Source organism: Glandiceps talaboti, chromosome 4 (genome assembly GCF_964340395.1).
Source record: "Glandiceps talaboti chromosome 4, keGlaTala1.1, whole genome shotgun sequence".
NCBI classification, from domain to species: domain Eukaryota; kingdom Metazoa; phylum Hemichordata; class Enteropneusta; family Spengelidae; genus Glandiceps; species Glandiceps talaboti.
The window spans coordinates 9,351,707-9,370,245 of NC_135552.1; the positions used below are offsets into that span (position 1 = coordinate 9,351,707).

An 18,539-nucleotide genomic window follows, 5' to 3' on the forward strand; every position below is an offset into this window, starting at 1 on the left:
CAGGTCAGACCTGTTACAGCCCCGACCCAGTGGCCTGTCAGTGTCACAGCCCATAACCATCAGGCTTGCTACAGGCCTCTCAGACAAGGCTGGCCACAGGCATGTCCCAGCAGGCCTGCCACAGTCATGAGCTATCAGGCCTGCCTCAGGACTGAATCCATTATAACTGCACAGGCCTGCTGCTCATACATGTACCAGGCCTGCCACCACTTTGTTTCAGAACTGATACATTTTAGCTGTGCAAGAATTCACATTACAACCAATTTACTGTATAACAATTCAAACCTATAAAATACAATAACCACTGGAACGATAGGGAGGGGTGGGGTGGGGAAAATAATTAATAATTTTTTGCTTTGTTTTGTTGTATTTTGTTTTACAATTTTTTACAACTCAATGTTAGCACTGGGCTAGCCCGATCATGCTAGCCCAGTTGGAATGTGTTTCTTGAGGTGGCCAATATTACCACATGACATTACAAATTTTACAAACACTTCTGACAGGTATATATACAACAATTTCCATTGCCTCCCAACTTCTTCATAACTGCATGGCTTGATTATACTTGGTGATAGTCAAAATCTTGCAACGGACTGACTTGAGTTGATGAAAGACTTGACAGGATAGCGCCCTCACTGGCCACACTGTCAAATTTGCACACATCTTTGTAAATATAACCTGTGAATGATATTTTCCTGTAACTGAGAATACCCTCTTATTGGTTCTTTGAATGTTCTGTGTCTGTTGATTGGATGAATACTAGGACCTGTCCAATGAGAATTGGTAATACTTGTTCATCTCAGCCATGTCTTTCAGCCATTAGTCTTTGGATTTGTTGAATCGAGGGTTTCCCTGTAGAGAAATCACAAATTCAAAATACTATCAACTGTGTAAAAGAAGAAGTGAATGTAGTAATTTGGTCACAATTAGCATATTAGTATTAACCTGTCACATAACAACCCTGTCCTATCAGATACCCATTTTCAAAAGCTCAGTAATCACGTGAAGCCAGATCATTTACAGAATGTAAATGTCATCTTTGATGTCTTTCAAGTATCATGCAATCTTTACTCGCTTGAGTGTGATTATTGTAGTAGTTTTAGCATTAAAATAATCGAACAAAACACAACACATACGACATAAAATTATTTTATCCATACCTGTTAGTATATCACATCTCCAGACACCTATAGGCATTGTGTACTGGTTTAATATATTGGTGTCTTGTTCTCGACCACCAAGGATGAAAAACATAGTAGTTTCACCATTGGAACTCTGGTGAGAGAAAACATATAGAAACATTTTTTTAATGAATCAAATAAGATTTGATCTTTTGAGGTTTTAGTAAATTGATATGATTGCCAACATACATGGAATATGTATTGAAGTTTGTAAGGCATTAAAGGCCCATAATTCAATCCCATGTTCAAACATTAGTACTATATTATAACTACTGATCTTGTCCCTAACAAGGCTTTTAACATGTACACTACCTTGGTTAGGTTTCCACAGGTGTATTTTTTAGACTTTTCATATTATACCATGCATAAGCCAAATATATGGAATATATACGCTGGTCGTTCTCTGCGTTACTGGTTCTGCTGTGTTTGAAATATGAGTCGAAGCGTTCACAACTGCCATTACTTTCCCCTATTTTTCTTTCATATTGCTGGCGCTGGTATAATTATGGTATTCTCCAATATTTTTCTTCATTCAGCTGGAAAAATCTGATGACCTAAGGGTTGTCACTACTTGTTTAGCAACTCACAGTGACAAAGGCCCCCTTAGGTCACTTGTATTTTCCTTGGCTGAACGAAGAAAAATATTGGGGAATAACACTTAAATATTTGAATCTATGACATCTTGTTGTTGTTTTAGTTGCTATATCATGTGAGACCACTTTGTGACTGGGATCTCTGCATAAAGTCATGATTACAATTTAAGTTACATTCAACTTGATTTTACTTTTTGATATTAACACCATTATTTTACAACCACAGGCTTTGAACATTGGAGTGTTATTAAAATGAAATTAATGAAAACAAACTTACAATAACTGGTCTCTCTTGCGTCATTTCCTTTCCGCTGACAACAAAGTGATCAGTATTTGGCACATTATTATGAGTATTTGGGGGTAAATTTAAAGTCATTGCTACATGTTGTAGTGTGTTCGACCTGCCATGTAATTTTGGTCTTGTTTCCTCCACTGCTGGTGAAGCATTGTGACTATATTTAAGTACATTTTCTGTCCTGATTTCTGATTGGGTAATACTTGAATTTTCAAGTTGTGAGCGCTGTCCTGATTGGCTGGAGTAGTCATGTGATGATAATCCTTGTGTCCATGAATTCAATTGCTTGGTGTGATCAGGTGGATTCAACAAAGAATCTGATTGGACGGTATCGTCATGTGACTGACTTGGACTGTGTGACTGCACTGTTGTTGTCGTGTCACTGTCTAAGAGTTTGATATCGTCAGGAATGTCTATTTTGGATTCATCAATCTCAGTAGTATTGGAAATCACTTTTTCTTGCACGTCTGAGGAATCGATTTCAACTCGTACAACCCCAGGTAAAGCGGGGTCGTTCGCAGTCTCTGAAGATCTTTTTGTGAACACCTGATGTCTTGTTTGGTGTGTAGTATCACTGCACTGCCCCTGAACTTCAGTATAAATATGGCTTCCCTGTGTTTCGGATTCTGGACAAAATGTATTGCACTGTGAGTCCCCGTGACTAGAAACATTCTCCAAATTCATTTTCTCTGCTGTAGGACTGATCATTTGCGGTTCATGTTCCTGTGTAGGGTTCAAACACGGTACGTCTATGGAATCATCTTCTAAATCTATCAACATTTCAACCTCCACAGCACCTTTAGAATTTGTAAGTACCTCGCCAGTATCCTCCTCTGTCCTTATTTTAACATCACTTAACGTTTCACAAAGTTGGACGTTTTCTGATTCCTTGTCGCTGACAAATGATTCGTTGTGATACCCTTTGATTTCCTTAGTTTCGTTTTCCGGCGATAACGGATAAACCCGATTCCTAAAATAGTGTGATTCCTGAGAGTACAATGATGGAGGGGAGGAATATGGTCGTTGTAACTTTTCGTCTGCCTCTATTTCACTAATAGCTGCCATGGATGGTTTGTGACGACCTTGTAAATTTGGTACTGAATGTGCTCGTTCTGACTTTGGTGATTGGTTGACTGTTGTTGCTATGGTGATGGCAACATGTCTGCTTCTTGGCGGGGGTGAGATTTGATTGAAGCACGTTAACTTCTGCCAAACATGGGTATCTACAGGCAATGAAATAAATTATTATTAGCATGGTATCGGTAACTTATCTTACATTTTTTTTAGTATCTGTGTAGTTCGATGACCTTAGTACTTCTAGCTCTGTTTCCCAGGGACTATGTTCTTGTCCTGTGGTTGACCACTGTATGCAGCATGTTAGAATACATACACTTTGCTTTTCAAGGAGTTCTCAACTCATGTTCCACTTGTTTGTTTTTTTGTGGTCAAATATCATCATTTCCATTGAGTATTTACTGTGCATTTCACCAACACATTTCACTTTTTGTGACAGAAAGTTTCTGATTCAGGCAATTGAAATTTTCAACATTTTGGGTGAATTATTTGATAACTTTCATCCACAATGCCCTTGCCAAGACAATCAATCCACTCACCAAAGGTGAATTTCCATAGATCATTCTTGACATGCCCATCACCATCCTCTCCTCCAAACACTAGCATCCCATCAGTAACCTTGACAACAGAATGACCATGAAGATCTCCAGGACCTTGTCGATAACGGATGCGACTCCATCTTCTTGTTTCTACACAGATAAACAAATGTGAATGATTATATTGCCATATTCAATATTCATAGCACTTGAAATCCAGAACTGAAATTTAACCAAATTCTGTAATCGCCATTATGGAAACTGTGGAAATAGTAACACTTTGATTCTATTGAAGTAAACAGTATTCTATTACATGTACATTATATTCAATGGTATGTCTTTCTTCATATCTAAAAGTGAAATGTGTATAGGTCTAATTCTTGTGCTGTGCCACACTTGGTCTTCAAATTTAATGAAATTACTCTGTGCATGGTTATAGTATTCGGTGAACATTTACGATTCTAAAAGGGGTTAATTTTAAGATCATAATATTTTGATTGTTACTTAAAAACTTGCCAGGTGACAACCCCCCCCCCCCCCCGCCCATCCCCTCCTCCATTTTTTCTTGCTTAAATAAACAAATAGGTTTTCTTGAACAGAGTTGCAGCGAAATTTTGAGACCGTTCTTTCCACTGTGCATACTACATTAAACATTGGATCAGAGCCCATACTTCACTGTTAAAAGATATTGAGCATATTTTTGGTGGGTAAAATGTATTCCCTTAATAAGTATAGCCTTCTCATCAACTAAGACATCGACCAATATACTTACCAAAATTCCATTTCCATAAATCCCCCTTGGCAGTAAGATTAGCAAGTCCACCATAAATCCACATATCTTTACCATGGACTGTAGCACTGTGACAATGTCTGGCACATGGACTGTCATCTAATTGACTGTCATAGTTCAAATGCCATGAATTACCCTCTAAAATAACAAAACACAGCAATTATCATTACCTGAAACTTAATGTTTCAACGTAGATGCTAGCCTAGGTGCCTGATATTCATCACGATATCTTGGTTAACACAATGACTCACTCCAGTGCTACGTATACATAGCTATAGATGTATGTGAAATTTAATAAGTCAACCTTCTTGTTCTATTTTGACCCTCTACTACTAAATGTACTGTGGAATTACTAGACTCTCTGAGCTGCATGCCTAAGAAAGTAACATATTCATAACAGTGCAATAAATGATCTGTTTCATACCCTATGTCCAAATATAGACTGTCAGTTGTATGTTCCAAACTGTCTTCTCAGTAAAATCATGAATTAATATGTAATCGCAATGAATGATGTAAGTACTCATCAACTTAAAGAGGCAAGTTAAGTCAGAAACTTTGCAAGAAGTTTACATTGGGAAGACTACCAGTTTTTTCAATTGTTTCAGGCATGTTCTGTGAAAAGTATTACCAGCTAAGTATTTATCACATCCCACAAGAATCCCCTACCTGAGTTACCACATCAATGAATATTAATAACCAACTATCATCCTTTTATAACAACTGGGGAGAACTCCTGTTAGCCTACAAGATTCATCGTTGGTGGCGCTCTTGTCAATCAGTTTGTAACAAGTAATTATAGGAGTGTACACAACAACAAATGTTTCAGCCTCCTCAAACAAAATCAAACAGGAATAACAGAAGTGAGAAGTCAGATTTCCATTCTAACATGAAATCTTTTCCTTTCACTTACCTAAATCGTAAGTCCAGAATTCATTGGTAGATCCCTTTAAATCCACGTATCCACCAAATACATGTAAAGCACCATTGTAAATAACTGCAGTGTGACCACGTCGACTGACTGGCATACGTACTTCTGAGTCTATGGTGTGTTTACGCCAGTGTTTCTCCTCTGTACTGTAAATCCATAGTGGTGTTTCATCTGAACTACCAAATCCAAACTCACCACCAAATATATAAATCTTATCCTGGAAAGCAAAACAGAATTTTTGTTTTGTTTTCAAAAACCTGCACTGATACTTCAATCAGATGCAAATATTATCATAATTATTTGAATTCTTAGAAAACCCCTATGAAATAGTTTTCATCTTTTTAAGGCACAGTACTATTACTAAACACAGCAGCAAAAACATGATACACAATCCTGGAAGGTTGTCATTTCCCCATATATGGGCAGATCTCTACTACATTTTTACCTAATATGGCAATATGATATTCAAATTACAAGCACTACCTTATATGGCAATATGATATTCAAATTACATACAATACCATATATGGCAATATGATATGCAAATTACATACAAATACCCTATATGGCAATGTGATATTCAAATTACATACCTTATATGGCACCATTGAATGTTCTTGCAATGCTGGGGGTACATCTCCACTGCATTTGAGTAGAGTCCACACATTACAATTAATATCATATTTCCATAAGTCTTTCAGCGTAGTATTGACATCCCGACCACCATACAGGTAGACACAGCCATTGTGATGGCAGGCAGCATGCTTGCTACGAGAGTATGGAATCTTCATTTTTTCTGGGAATACATTAGTCCAAATGTATGTTTGAACGGTTGAAGATGTTGGGCTCAATCTCTCGGCAGCTTTGTTAGCAATAACTGTAGCTTTAATCTGTGACGTAAAAAGGAAAGTAGAAGTGTCAACTGATTAGGCCTAATCACCGGTGTTTGTGACCAGAGAAAGAAATCAGAAGCAATCATACATGTTAAAAGTATTGCTTAGAATGGCTCACTTTACAAGCTATACCACCCTATGTTCTTTGAATATTTAGAATTGTCCTATTGTAAATGGTGCTGGAATGCTCCATTTGCTTAAATGATGGGGATGTATAAATATACTAAGATTGCTATATTGTGTAACAATAGTTCAGTGAATCAAATAAAAAATTCTACTCACTGAGTCAAACAAAAATCACAAATCACAAATTTTCACTTACATGTCATCAGTATTGTCAGCAGTGGTGTAATACAATGGACTGTTATCACATGTCATCCATTTAAAGTACATCCCTGATCATACTGACAAGACAGACAGTGAACATTTGGGATTTCGCGTCCAAAAAACTTTCTGATTCTGTGAATTGAAATTTTCATTTGATACCATGAACCCAGAGTCAATAAAATTCTTGCAATATGTTAAATGATTTTATAGTTTTTGAGACATAATTTGAAGCTGGTTGGTGAAGAAAAATCACATGAATTTTATCACTTTTACCAATTATGTAATTTTTCTAATTTTGAAAAAGAAACTTTCCAAATTCACGTATGAATGTTTAGCAAACTGTTAGCATAATGTTTTATTACTTGGATATTTAAAAATGTTACCAACTTGTAATATTACAGAAAACACTAAACTAATGACACACACTAATAAGCCAAGCTTTTATGTTGCTGTAAGACTGGCAACGATGTTAAAACATTAAAATTACACTTACATTATAATACTCACATTATAATAGTTGTGAAAAGAGGAAAACATGCAAACAAAGCAAATGCTATGAGTGTACAGTACTATACTGGATTCTAGACTGACTTTAGAGTGTACAGTACTATACTGGACACTGGACTGACTTTAGAGTGTACAGTACTATACTGGACACTAGACAGACTTTACAATGAGCATCTGTATTCAAATTAGCTAGTTACAGATTGGGAAAGGGCAAAGAGGAATACAGTAATTTAGAAGCTCTCTAATAAAAAGTAGACAACAAATGTATGTGTGCTGCTCTACTTTTGTCCTAAAACAAAATAATGAGATACACTGATGAACTGTGGTGGCAGCAGACAACCCGACACCGTAACATGTAAAGGTGACTAAGATCAACTGTGTTTGCAGCAGATAATTCTGAACTATAACACAAGGGGTGCATTCACAATTAAAAGCTAATACCATAGCCATCCATCAGCAACCCTGTCCATGGTACTGGATCTGTAATGATGCTAGCTCTCATCAACTATCCTTAGTAGACAATTAAGTGCTAGCATACAAAAATGTATTCAAGGATCCAGTGCCTTGGACAGGCTAGCTAATGGATCGCACAGACAGTTTTATCTGGAATGGAGCTAGACATAAACAGGTGAGGGCAGCAAACAACTCTAAAACATACGACATGATATTGACAGACAAACTGTGAGGGCAGCAGACAACTCTATCAAATGACAGAGTTGCTGATATCTAAATCTGTGAAAAAAATGACAAATACAGTTGCTATATCTGAAATTCAATCTAAATTTTGGGCAAAAAATGAAATTTCTTAAAGTGGCCATATGGATGACAAATGAGTTTTTATTTGAGATTTTTTTATTCATAAGACAATTCTATGTTTTCCTATGTTATTGTACGTACAATAACAAACACTTTATACGTTGTTTTAATTTTTGACAATTTACTGAGTTACAAGCAAGGACTTGGTATATGATGTTTCACATTCTTTTTCAAGTTGGGAAAACATACCAAAGTTGTTTTATGAATAAAAAAAATCCAAAATAAATACTCACTTGTCATTTATATGGCCACTTTAACCAGAAATTGTGAGTCTTAAAAAATATCTATGCTGATTCAAGAAGTTGACAACTTTATTTATTTTCATCTATTTACGCATATACATGTACACTTCACTACACTATAAAGCAACATAAAAGTGCATTATCCCACGAAATAAACACAAATAGAATAGAATACAGACAGTTATTTGTGACGACAGGTGAAAAGTGAGAGCTTATGCAAATTTACACTTCAAAATTTTGACTAATATTGTCTTACCACCTGGGAATGAGAGTCACTCTCCTCAGAAGAGTCCACTTCCTATACAGGTAAACAGCATGGAATAGAGGGGGGAAATTATACCATGTTTTAGTAAAGATGGTATGTGGTGAGATATACAACTGGTAAACAGTGTTAATCAGGGTATTAGTAGTGGTGACAAGAAATGAGACAGGAAATGGTGAAGTGTCTAAAACTATCAACTATGCAAATGCACTGAATGTAACATAAAGTTACTGTACTATAACTTTTGAGCTAAAACTTTTAGTGTTTTTTTTTTCATATCAAGACAATATTACACCTGAGCAGACTATGTCCTGTTGTGGACTACTACTAGTATTGTGTGTATAGAAATATAGCCATACTTATTGGGTATGATGGCATGACAATCCACTGACATGTGGTCCTGTAGAACTGTCATGTTCATTCATTGATTTTATCTTTTTTCTACCCTAAATGGAAAGGAGATTGTCCCTTCAATGTATTTCAATAAACGTTGGGTTCTTGACAGTCATTTCAAGCTTTCCATTGCATAAATATCATGTGATTGTGAAGAAACATCAAATTGACACACTTGTTCACCGCCGTTGTCCTAACAATAGTCCACTGTTGGCTATTGGGACTTAGCAAATATTAGATGAACAATGAACATTGATGATTATTCAAATGACATTAATCACTAATGAGTCATGAATATTCACTGTTCATATATGTAGTGTATTTCTTCTAACTCCAATGAGGTGTTGCTAGACTACTGCGAGAACAATGAATATGAAACAAGTTGAGTATGAACGATGAATGTGAATCCAAGTGTTTATGAAAATACCTGAAGTAGCATTCCCCTTTAATTAAGAGGTTACCACCCTCCTCCATCACTTTTCACCACCATCCAACCAAACAAACAAGTTACTATATTCAGATATTTAAGTCTTTTGCAATAAAATTATTTTTTGCTTTTCAATACACACAGGTGATATTTTAATGTGCTTAAAAATATGTAAATATACAATAGAATCTATTTCTATGATTTTTAAGAAAGTGATGAAACAGCGCTCAAAAGAAATACAGATGGTGAAAAATGTTTGGTAAGTGGCACAGAAGAATGAATGTTACTGTTATGATAATGAAACATTACAATCAGATAACACTGTCAAGAGTTCTCCCCATGGCCATTATAAAGTAGTGAGTGTGAATATGTGATTTTCTCAAAATCAAGATTGAATTTGTATTATAACGTATTACTTTGTTACAGAAACTTCTGGGAATTTTGATATGTAAATTATGAAGATTGTGCCAGTGCAGTGCAGCTCATTGAGACCACTTTCCAGCTTGACTGGTATCAGGTTAGCTGTTGGGCTAGCTCAGTGCTACAACCAGACTGGCACTAAAACTTCAATAGTGCAACCAGGTTGGCACTAACACTTCACCAGCATGTGTTAGCAATATGATGTCTGCTCCAACCCTATGTAACATCAGGCTAATTAAGTGCTACATCAGGATGGCACTACAACTTCAACAGTGCAACCAGACTGGCACTACAACTTCACCAGCATGAGTTACCAACATGATGCCTACACCAGCTCTATTAGTAGCTGTGTTAACACAAGGTTACGTAGAGCTAGCACACTGGAAAGGCAATCTTGAGCTGTACTACATGGTCTTGGGAGAATATTGACAGTAAAACCTACATGTAGTTCCATGAATATATCACACATCACTCAATAAGTTACCACAGTGTTTAGCTTGTGCAACTACATAGATAGACTTGATAGTCTACTCTACAGTGATGTGTTGCAATTCTTACCGAGGTTTGTTGGACAACCAGCGTAGGTTGCACAATCTCCACTGTCTTAGGCTGAGGTGGGATAAATGAATAGAAGAGATGGCATAAGAATGTCATTACTGCAGAAAAGCATAGCAGCTAGCAAATGAAGCTATGTTACAATAAATGTCATATGTATTTTACCATTTACACTGTAAAAGTTTAAGTTAACCATAGATGTTACATTGTACCTCTTACTCATCTTAGTGTGGCAATCACGATTCCCTTTTTGTCTTACTTGTATATAAGCTTCTTACGTAAGTCAAACGTTTCAAAAGTATTTCTTGGCAGCCAATCAAGATTTAACTCTTATTTTACATTATAAGCATCTTAAATGAATGATTCAATGACATATTTTTTGGATGCAGCCAAAATTTCCATCTACATCACAATCATAGAGAAAATACACACGCATAAACTTTTAACATTATATAGAGATGTTGTATGCATTTTAAGGCACAAGTCAACTTAAATATGATACTTAAATATGATAGGTTTATGTACAGGATAAAAATATTGTTTACAGCTGGCCCACGTCTCTTTATAGGGAAAGGGTACGTTGTGAATTCACTATGTTTAATAAAAACTTGTATGTTCAACAAGACAAAAAGTGTTGGTTTCGTGCACTTTCAATTACCAGTATAGAATTTACGCGTATGTCGATCAGAACTTAGGCATTAGGCAGAAGTGGTGCATAGGCATTGTCAGGCAACTTCTGTTAAACTTGCTGTCAACTGTTTCAATTGTTATCGTCATTGTATATCAATACTTTAATGAGAGTTCCCTACCAAGGCCTGCAAGTCATTTCCACCTAAGTTCTGATTGATGTCAGCAAGTTTTTATCAAACATAGTGAATTCACAAGGTATCCTTCTGCTTTAAGGACTTTGGTTATACAACTGAACAGTCTTGTTCTAGAATATCAACCTGAAACTAAATGTTGAGGACGTTTTCACATACACACTGTGGTAGGCTTGCATCCTGCCCATCAGACTGTTATTCACCACTTGAGTAATCAAGGGGTTCTGACTACAATATCTTTTGCCATCCTCCCTTCAACTCTTTGTATTCAGAGTTGTATATGTTAGTAAGCTGGTAGCTAGCAATATCAACCATTCACTTTCTTCATTTTTCAAGATTTTACTTTAGCTACTTCCAATAGTTCTCCATTGCAATGTAGGGTATATTTTTGCGTAATTCTGGAAACCTTTATTGTATTAAAAAACTACAGGTACCTTTTAATAACAAATTAATGGTTCCTCCAAACTCATTATATCCTAAAAAATATGTAATCTTTATAGGATTAACAAAGGGAAGGAATATATTCATCTAAAATTGATTAAAAGTTATGAATATACTGTTCCATTTTACCTTTTTATGGTATGTACTTGCTTCATAATGAAACATGGAATTTGGAATGCGAGGATTGTTTTCGACAAACTTTTGGAAACCAGCTAGGAAAAGTTTACCCTCCTGTAAAAAAAAGAGAAAAGAAACAATATTCATTTAATAGTAATAATTAAACTTCTAATCATGTCTACATGTATTTGTTTCACCGAGACATTGAAATGGAAGTGTGTATTTGTTAACTGAGACACTGTTAAACTTGTTGGAATGGACTCAAAGTTTAACAAGTAATTGGCTTATTTCTTAAAGTTGCTGAGCTGGGTTAGAGTCAGTGTGCCCTCTACTCAGTGACAGCCAAACTTTGTTGTCATGTGTCAGTATGATAAAAACTGGCATTTCTTGTGAGTCACCACATAGTAAGAGATAGGAGAACACCAAATTTTGATGTGTCACTGGAAATCGTGTGCATCAGTGCATAATTGGCTTAGATAAGCGGGCACACTGGTTAGAGTTTATTTAGTCAATTCTATTGACCACCAAATCTCACCCTTTTTTTTACTGTGAACATTGATCAACAATGTAATACTTCTATGTTGCTGTGCTGACACTTACAAAATTCATCAAAGCATAATTTGATAATCATTACTAGTCTATCTACTACACAGGCTGTCATAAATTCTATGATTGCATATAAAGCTAAGTTTCATTAACAGTCAGCAGGGATTTCCTGAATAGAAATAGAAACTGTTAAACTATAAATTACCTACATACAGGAAAATCAGTTCAAAACCTTGCCTGCTTTTCGTTGCTCAAAATTACATAATACTAGAGATATCTATAAAATACATGCACATCTGTACACCTCCAACATCACACACTTTAAAGACATTTAGATTAGTTTCCATGGTAACAAGGCAGGTTGCCATGGTAGTGAACAAATCAAATGAATAAATTGAATTCTTCACATTACACACAAGGTTGGCTGATAATGGTACTTGATAGAATATATAAAATTATGTCTATTGCAGAATTGGAAACCATGGAACCATTACTAAATGTGCATATCTCCCTGTAAAACATGCAATACAGAATAACAGGAAGAACTCTTTCTATTCCTGTTCACAACTCTTTTGATAGTTTGTTGGAACAATCTACCATCCGGCATCAGATCAAAACCATCTAGATTTTCATTTCATGATTCCTTTAAAAATACACTCACACTGACTGATTGATTGACTAATCGATTGATTGATTGATTGGTTGATTGATTGATTGATTGATTGATTGATTGATTGATTGATTGATTGATTGATCGATTGATTGATTCAACCTCTGTATACTTCACAGTTCAAATTCTAACATTTTATTTTTTATATGTGTAATAAAACACATTTTCAATTAAATATTGATTTATGAATTTGTACACTAATTTTTAATAATCCTGACTATAGACCACCCAAATATGCCTATTTATATGACAAGTGGTCAAAATTTGTTGTAAGGCAGCTATGACATGCCTCAAGCTAATTGGTTAGATTTGTGTCACATGATAAGGATAATATACATGCATCTCATCTGACTGGCGGTTACAGCAAATAACAGATGCTGATTGGTGACAAAATTACACTACATGATACTTTACACAAAAACACAAAGGCCAATGTCAGATTAAAATATGGTTGAAAAAGTAGTCTGGTAGCAGTAGAGCTACCTGTATAAAAAATAGTTGGTATTAAACAACAGAATGATCTAATCTGTATGGCTCAAATGATACTAAAGTGAGAACCTGAGATTGAATCATGAGCCCTTACAAGAATGGAAGTCATGATGTACACACAACTCAAGCTGATTGGTCAAATTTGTGTCACATGATTATCATGTATAAACACATACATATAATTCCAGCTGATTGGTCAAATTTGTGTCACATGATTGTCATATACATAGCTTAAGCTGATTGGTCAAACTTGCATCACATTATCTCTTACCTGTGTATACTCTTCAGACTGATATATCTCCCTGACAATGTCATTAACAATGGCTTCAGTGTTGAGTAATACCACACCACACCCATTGTTACTAGTAACATCAGCACTGTAAACTCTGAAAAAAAGATGAAAAAATTTGATAGATAAATACTTCAAACTTTTATAGTAGCCATTTTTGTTTGTTTGTTTACCAATGTTAACTGAACTCATACAATAGAGGTTGCTATGAGTAGGTTGCTATGTGAAGGGTAGAGAGTGCTATGTGAAGGATCATAGTAGAAGTTGCTGTGTGAATGTGAGCAGTTGCTATGTGCATGACAGGTTGCTATGTGTAGGAGAAAGGTTGCTATCATGTGTAGGAATGATGTTGCTACATGAAAAACAGAGGTTGCTATGTGAAGGATAAAGGTTGCAATGTGTAGGAATGATGTTGCTATGTGTAGGAATGATGTTGCTACATGAAGAACAGAGGTTGCTAAGTGAAGAACAGGTTGCTACGTGTGGGAATGATGATGTGTGGGATAGAGGCTGCTATGTACATGTACATGTAAAGGAAATAGTTTGATTCATGAATTCTATTCTCAGTGCTAATGGCGGCAACTGAGATAGTATGCTCCGCAGGGAGTTATAAAAAACTTGTACAGTACTTTGTGCTCAATGTAGTAAACATCATTTTTATTTTAGACTACCCATACAGGGTTTCTGTTATTAGTACAATGTCATACATAATAGATGCTATCAATGATTCTCACATTACAATGATGATTGTATATATGTCTCTATGAAACTGGGCATTGATATAATGCATGAAATGAAATGAAATTAGTACAAACATGTAACTTGATAACACAGATGTTAACATGGGTAAATAATTCAACAAATTAAAGAAGCTCTCTACACAATAATAATTCAGTGTTTCACATGTCAACTGTATTCTTAGGTTTATCATGCATTTTGCATCTTACAAGTATGGTAAATGTAGAATAAGGAATTCTATCTCATCTCTTGAAACTACATCTACTCTTGTAACAGGGTGATGATAATATGAACTACTATATTTATATATATATACTACTATAGTTACTCGGTGAGTATCAATCTGCTAAGACAGTGCTCTATACCGCAGTGGCAGAGCGCAATAGTTTTGGTAGTACTGGAACTCTTTCTTGGTTGTAACTCGGAGTTTCACGCATTGCACGATCATCAGACAACTGTCTATATATATATAACTTAGTGCTACATGTATTTGTCTAGTCTCTGACTTCAACTTTGAGATACATCGCGAAATGATGTAAGGGCTTAGCTATATATCTCAACAGCACTGGAAACAGGCTAGTATTTGTCTTTCTAAATTCTACAATGTTAATGCTACATTGTAGATGGCATAATTTACTCTTAGATGTAAATATACTTTTCTATCTTGTTATTGTCTATAAAAGTAACCATTATTGCATCTGTACCGGTAATAGTATGCCAGTTAGGAAATTGAAAAAATGATTTATGACAAATTCACAAAATTCATTAATTATAAAATATAATATAATATGGTGAATTTCTTTCTTATATTAAGTCTAGCATTATGCAAACCATAATTTTAGAGTTTACAAAGAATATTTAATGCAGACAAAATTCATCTAAATATTTCATATGTTAATTCTGATATTAGAAAAATAAATATAATTATATATCGTGTTTATGTAACTGTTCCGCATGCTTTGGTTAAAGGTAATAGACATGTAACTGTGTCACAGTGGCAGAATTACTGTTTTATCCACCTGGTGCTTTCAAAGAGTACATATATACATATCACTTTTTATGATCTGCTTGTCTTGTCAATCATATTAGATCCAGAATGATTTTATTCAACATAACATTATGGTTGCATAGTGACTGAATTTTTGCCAGCAATCCCCCATCCCCAACCCCCTCCTATTCGTACAAGTATGTAACCTCTCTCCTTCAACATTAGCTGGTAATGAATCTCCGATATACCATGCTTTTTTATCCACATATTCAGACTGGTCGTTATATGTATGCATGCACTGACATTGACATAATATTAGGGTGTTTATGGATGATATCAACCATCAAAAAAAATTATCTATATGCCAATACAATCAACACTGGGTTTTAACTTTTCCATCTTTTATTAACAAATCAGAATAAAGATATTAAGGTATCAGCTGTGGCTAGAATTATGGTATCGTCAATGGTTGAACTAAGTACTACAGTAACTGTAATGTATTTATTTTGGAATGTGAACAATTTAGTGATGGCAATTTAGGATATTTGGGGTGCACTTGAATTTGGTGGACAGTACATGGAGAAGGTAGGCACTACATTGTCGACTATACTTGTAAATAACATATCTGATCAGCCAGCCATATTTACTTCAGTACAACTGTTGGTGACACTTTTCAAAACAGATAAACTCATAAAGTACAATGTATGTTAGAGGGACTTATTTTCACAGAAAAAAATTTGGCACATATAAAATTTGGCGAAAATAAATCCAGCACTGAAACACATACAACTACATTTGTACATATATTTAGATGTATAACTATCAAGGTGTAGTATATATATTGGTACAGTTATAGTCTTGTTATCATCGATTGCATGGAAATTCAAAACATACAAAATAATGCTTGGCACCTATTAACAGGTGTGGCATATACTAGGGGTTGTAAAAACTAATTTAATAACTTTTTTTGTGATCTTGACCCAGCTCACATATTGAGGTTGAATCACTCTTAAATCATAAATGTGGTCACATTTGTAACTGTAAACCTTCCCCAAATCTTTTCCCAACACAACCACCTCCTGTAATAAATTCATTATATTTTTAGACCCCTGCAATTCTTTAACTTTCTGTGTATCTTGGCTTCTACCAATTTGTCTATTCAGGGCAACCATGCTTTCTCTAGTTTGAAAAATATCTACAAATATATAATACAGCACATATGATGTTGAGTACATATAATGAAATATTTTTCCATGGAAAAATTATGAAGCAAAAAGGGCACACGACCTTAGAGATGACCTTTAACCCTTCAGATAATACAAACAAGAATTAGGTCACTAAACACTGTGTCATCATATTACAATCAATCTTAAAATATTTAAAGTATTCTGAAATGGTGAATTTTATCAAAAACAATTACACCAACAAAAAGAAAAAAGTGTGAGCATTGATCTAATGGACAACTTTACTACGTATGTTGTATTATTGATCGTACATATTGTTCTATATTCTCTTATCACCTCTTTACACTTGGTAAATACATCATTAACAATTAAATGTATCATACATGTATGTAGAGGTTATGTTTTAAGCTAATGGGAAAACCTACTCCTAATAGTCAAGTGCCTGTGTTCATGTCATCGGATCATATCATCTCATTTTATCTCTCCTTGTTACCATGGCAATGACAAAACAGATGTAAACATCCGATGTGTCATGAATCGAACATGATCTGAAGGTTACAGTGGATACAATGGAGAGCTACTTTTCGTTATTGATACAGTATAGAAATGTGGACTTGTCATAGAATTGTTAACCCAGTATGATTTGTGTATAAAGTAAATCTATCAATCAAAAACAATGTGTAATAAGCTGACACGCTAACAATGACTATTATTGCAGTATATTTCTAAAACCTTTTAGTATGGGAAAGCTGTTGACTTTTACGACTGCTCTGTTAACATGAGTTCCTAATAATGTCAATGGGTTAATATATTACATCGTACTTAATATGTCTCCATAAATTTAGATTTTTTTTAAAATAAAATGTTTACGCTTCCATAATTTTAGATTCTTTTAAAATCATAAATTAAAGTTTATGAGGAATGATTTAGTATTATAGCATTGGAAATTTGGTATAATATATGAGGATTAATATTACGGGAAATTGAAAAAAAAAAAATTTAATGGGCTTAAAATTGTATTTACATAGTTTAATTTTACTGATAACTAATTTTATCAAGTCTTGAAATTAAATTTGGTCACGTGCATTTAATAGTAAGCAAAATTTGCAACAAGAAAATATAACACAAGATTAATCCTTTATATTATGTACAGTTGTATGATATAAACTAATATTTTAGATTCGGAGGTTTTAATATTTGATGGAGAAAATTCACCTGTTAACATTTATGTGAAGCCTTACGTATGAATTTTGATAGCTGATGCCTGTAGACTAGTCTGTATTTCCAAACGTTCACTCTTTCTTTCACAATCTAGATCAATCTGATTAAATTCTGATGTAGTGTATACTCGCAATTTCTTTTTGGACATTACGTTTACTGTCACTTGTTCTTCAGTGAATGCTCGTTACATACATCTGACACTATAGCATACCCCGAACCCAATCTCATACATACGAGTAGCCATGCAACCAGAATCCGTTTTACAATATAACACTTAATGTTTAAAACTGAAAGAAAGAGGACGACCAAACAATAATGATAACACTGTTGTCTGTGCTCTGTGCTCGTGTTCTTTTTGAACAGAGTAAACTGAAGAACTGTACCCGTTTTGGCGTATTATACATTTTCATTGGTTGAGTGAATTCACTCAGCACTCTTGTGTGGCTCTGGAAAACCTATGGTATTTTGTCCTATATATGTAATGAGAGCTCACAAAAGAACAAACAACAGTAAAATGTAAGCCAAAAAAGAAATCTCGAGTGTACACTACATCTGATTTTAATCAGATTGAATCAAGATTAAACAAAGTAAAATTGACAGTCCAAGAGAGAATTTATTAGTTTTCTAATCATGTCTTTTGATCAGCTGTCACCAGGTAGATATTAAACTGGGATATGATTGACATGTGTCAGTTGGAAGTAATATGATACATTAAAAGTCACTGAAAAAAGAAATGTTGATATTCTGAGTTGGGTTGACTCTGAAGTACATATATATACTATATAATATATATCTC

At 34.7% G+C, this 18,539-nt stretch overlaps 1 protein-coding gene across 1 annotated transcript in view; it reads right to left on the reverse strand.

Annotated features, from left to right (window-relative positions):
• Positions 1-1,886: 1,886 nt before the first annotated feature.
• LOC144434118 (uncharacterized) overlaps positions 1,887-18,539 on the reverse strand; it is a 29,261-nt gene continuing 12,608 nt past the window's right edge. The window contains exons 6-15 of the mRNA XM_078122574.1: positions 13,595-13,709; positions 11,631-11,732; positions 10,243-10,293; positions 8,439-8,480; positions 5,991-6,287; positions 5,380-5,614; positions 4,452-4,607; positions 3,683-3,832; positions 2,052-3,292; positions 1,887-1,916 (exon numbers count right to left, since the gene is read on the reverse strand). Coding sequence (XP_077978700.1) covers positions 1,887-1,916; positions 2,052-3,292; positions 3,683-3,832; positions 4,452-4,607; positions 5,380-5,614; positions 5,991-6,287; positions 8,439-8,480; positions 10,243-10,293; positions 11,631-11,732; positions 13,595-13,709 — 2,419 coding nt within the window. The remainder of the gene's footprint in view (positions 1,917-2,051; positions 3,293-3,682; positions 3,833-4,451; positions 4,608-5,379; positions 5,615-5,990; positions 6,288-8,438; positions 8,481-10,242; positions 10,294-11,630; positions 11,733-13,594; positions 13,710-18,539) is intronic.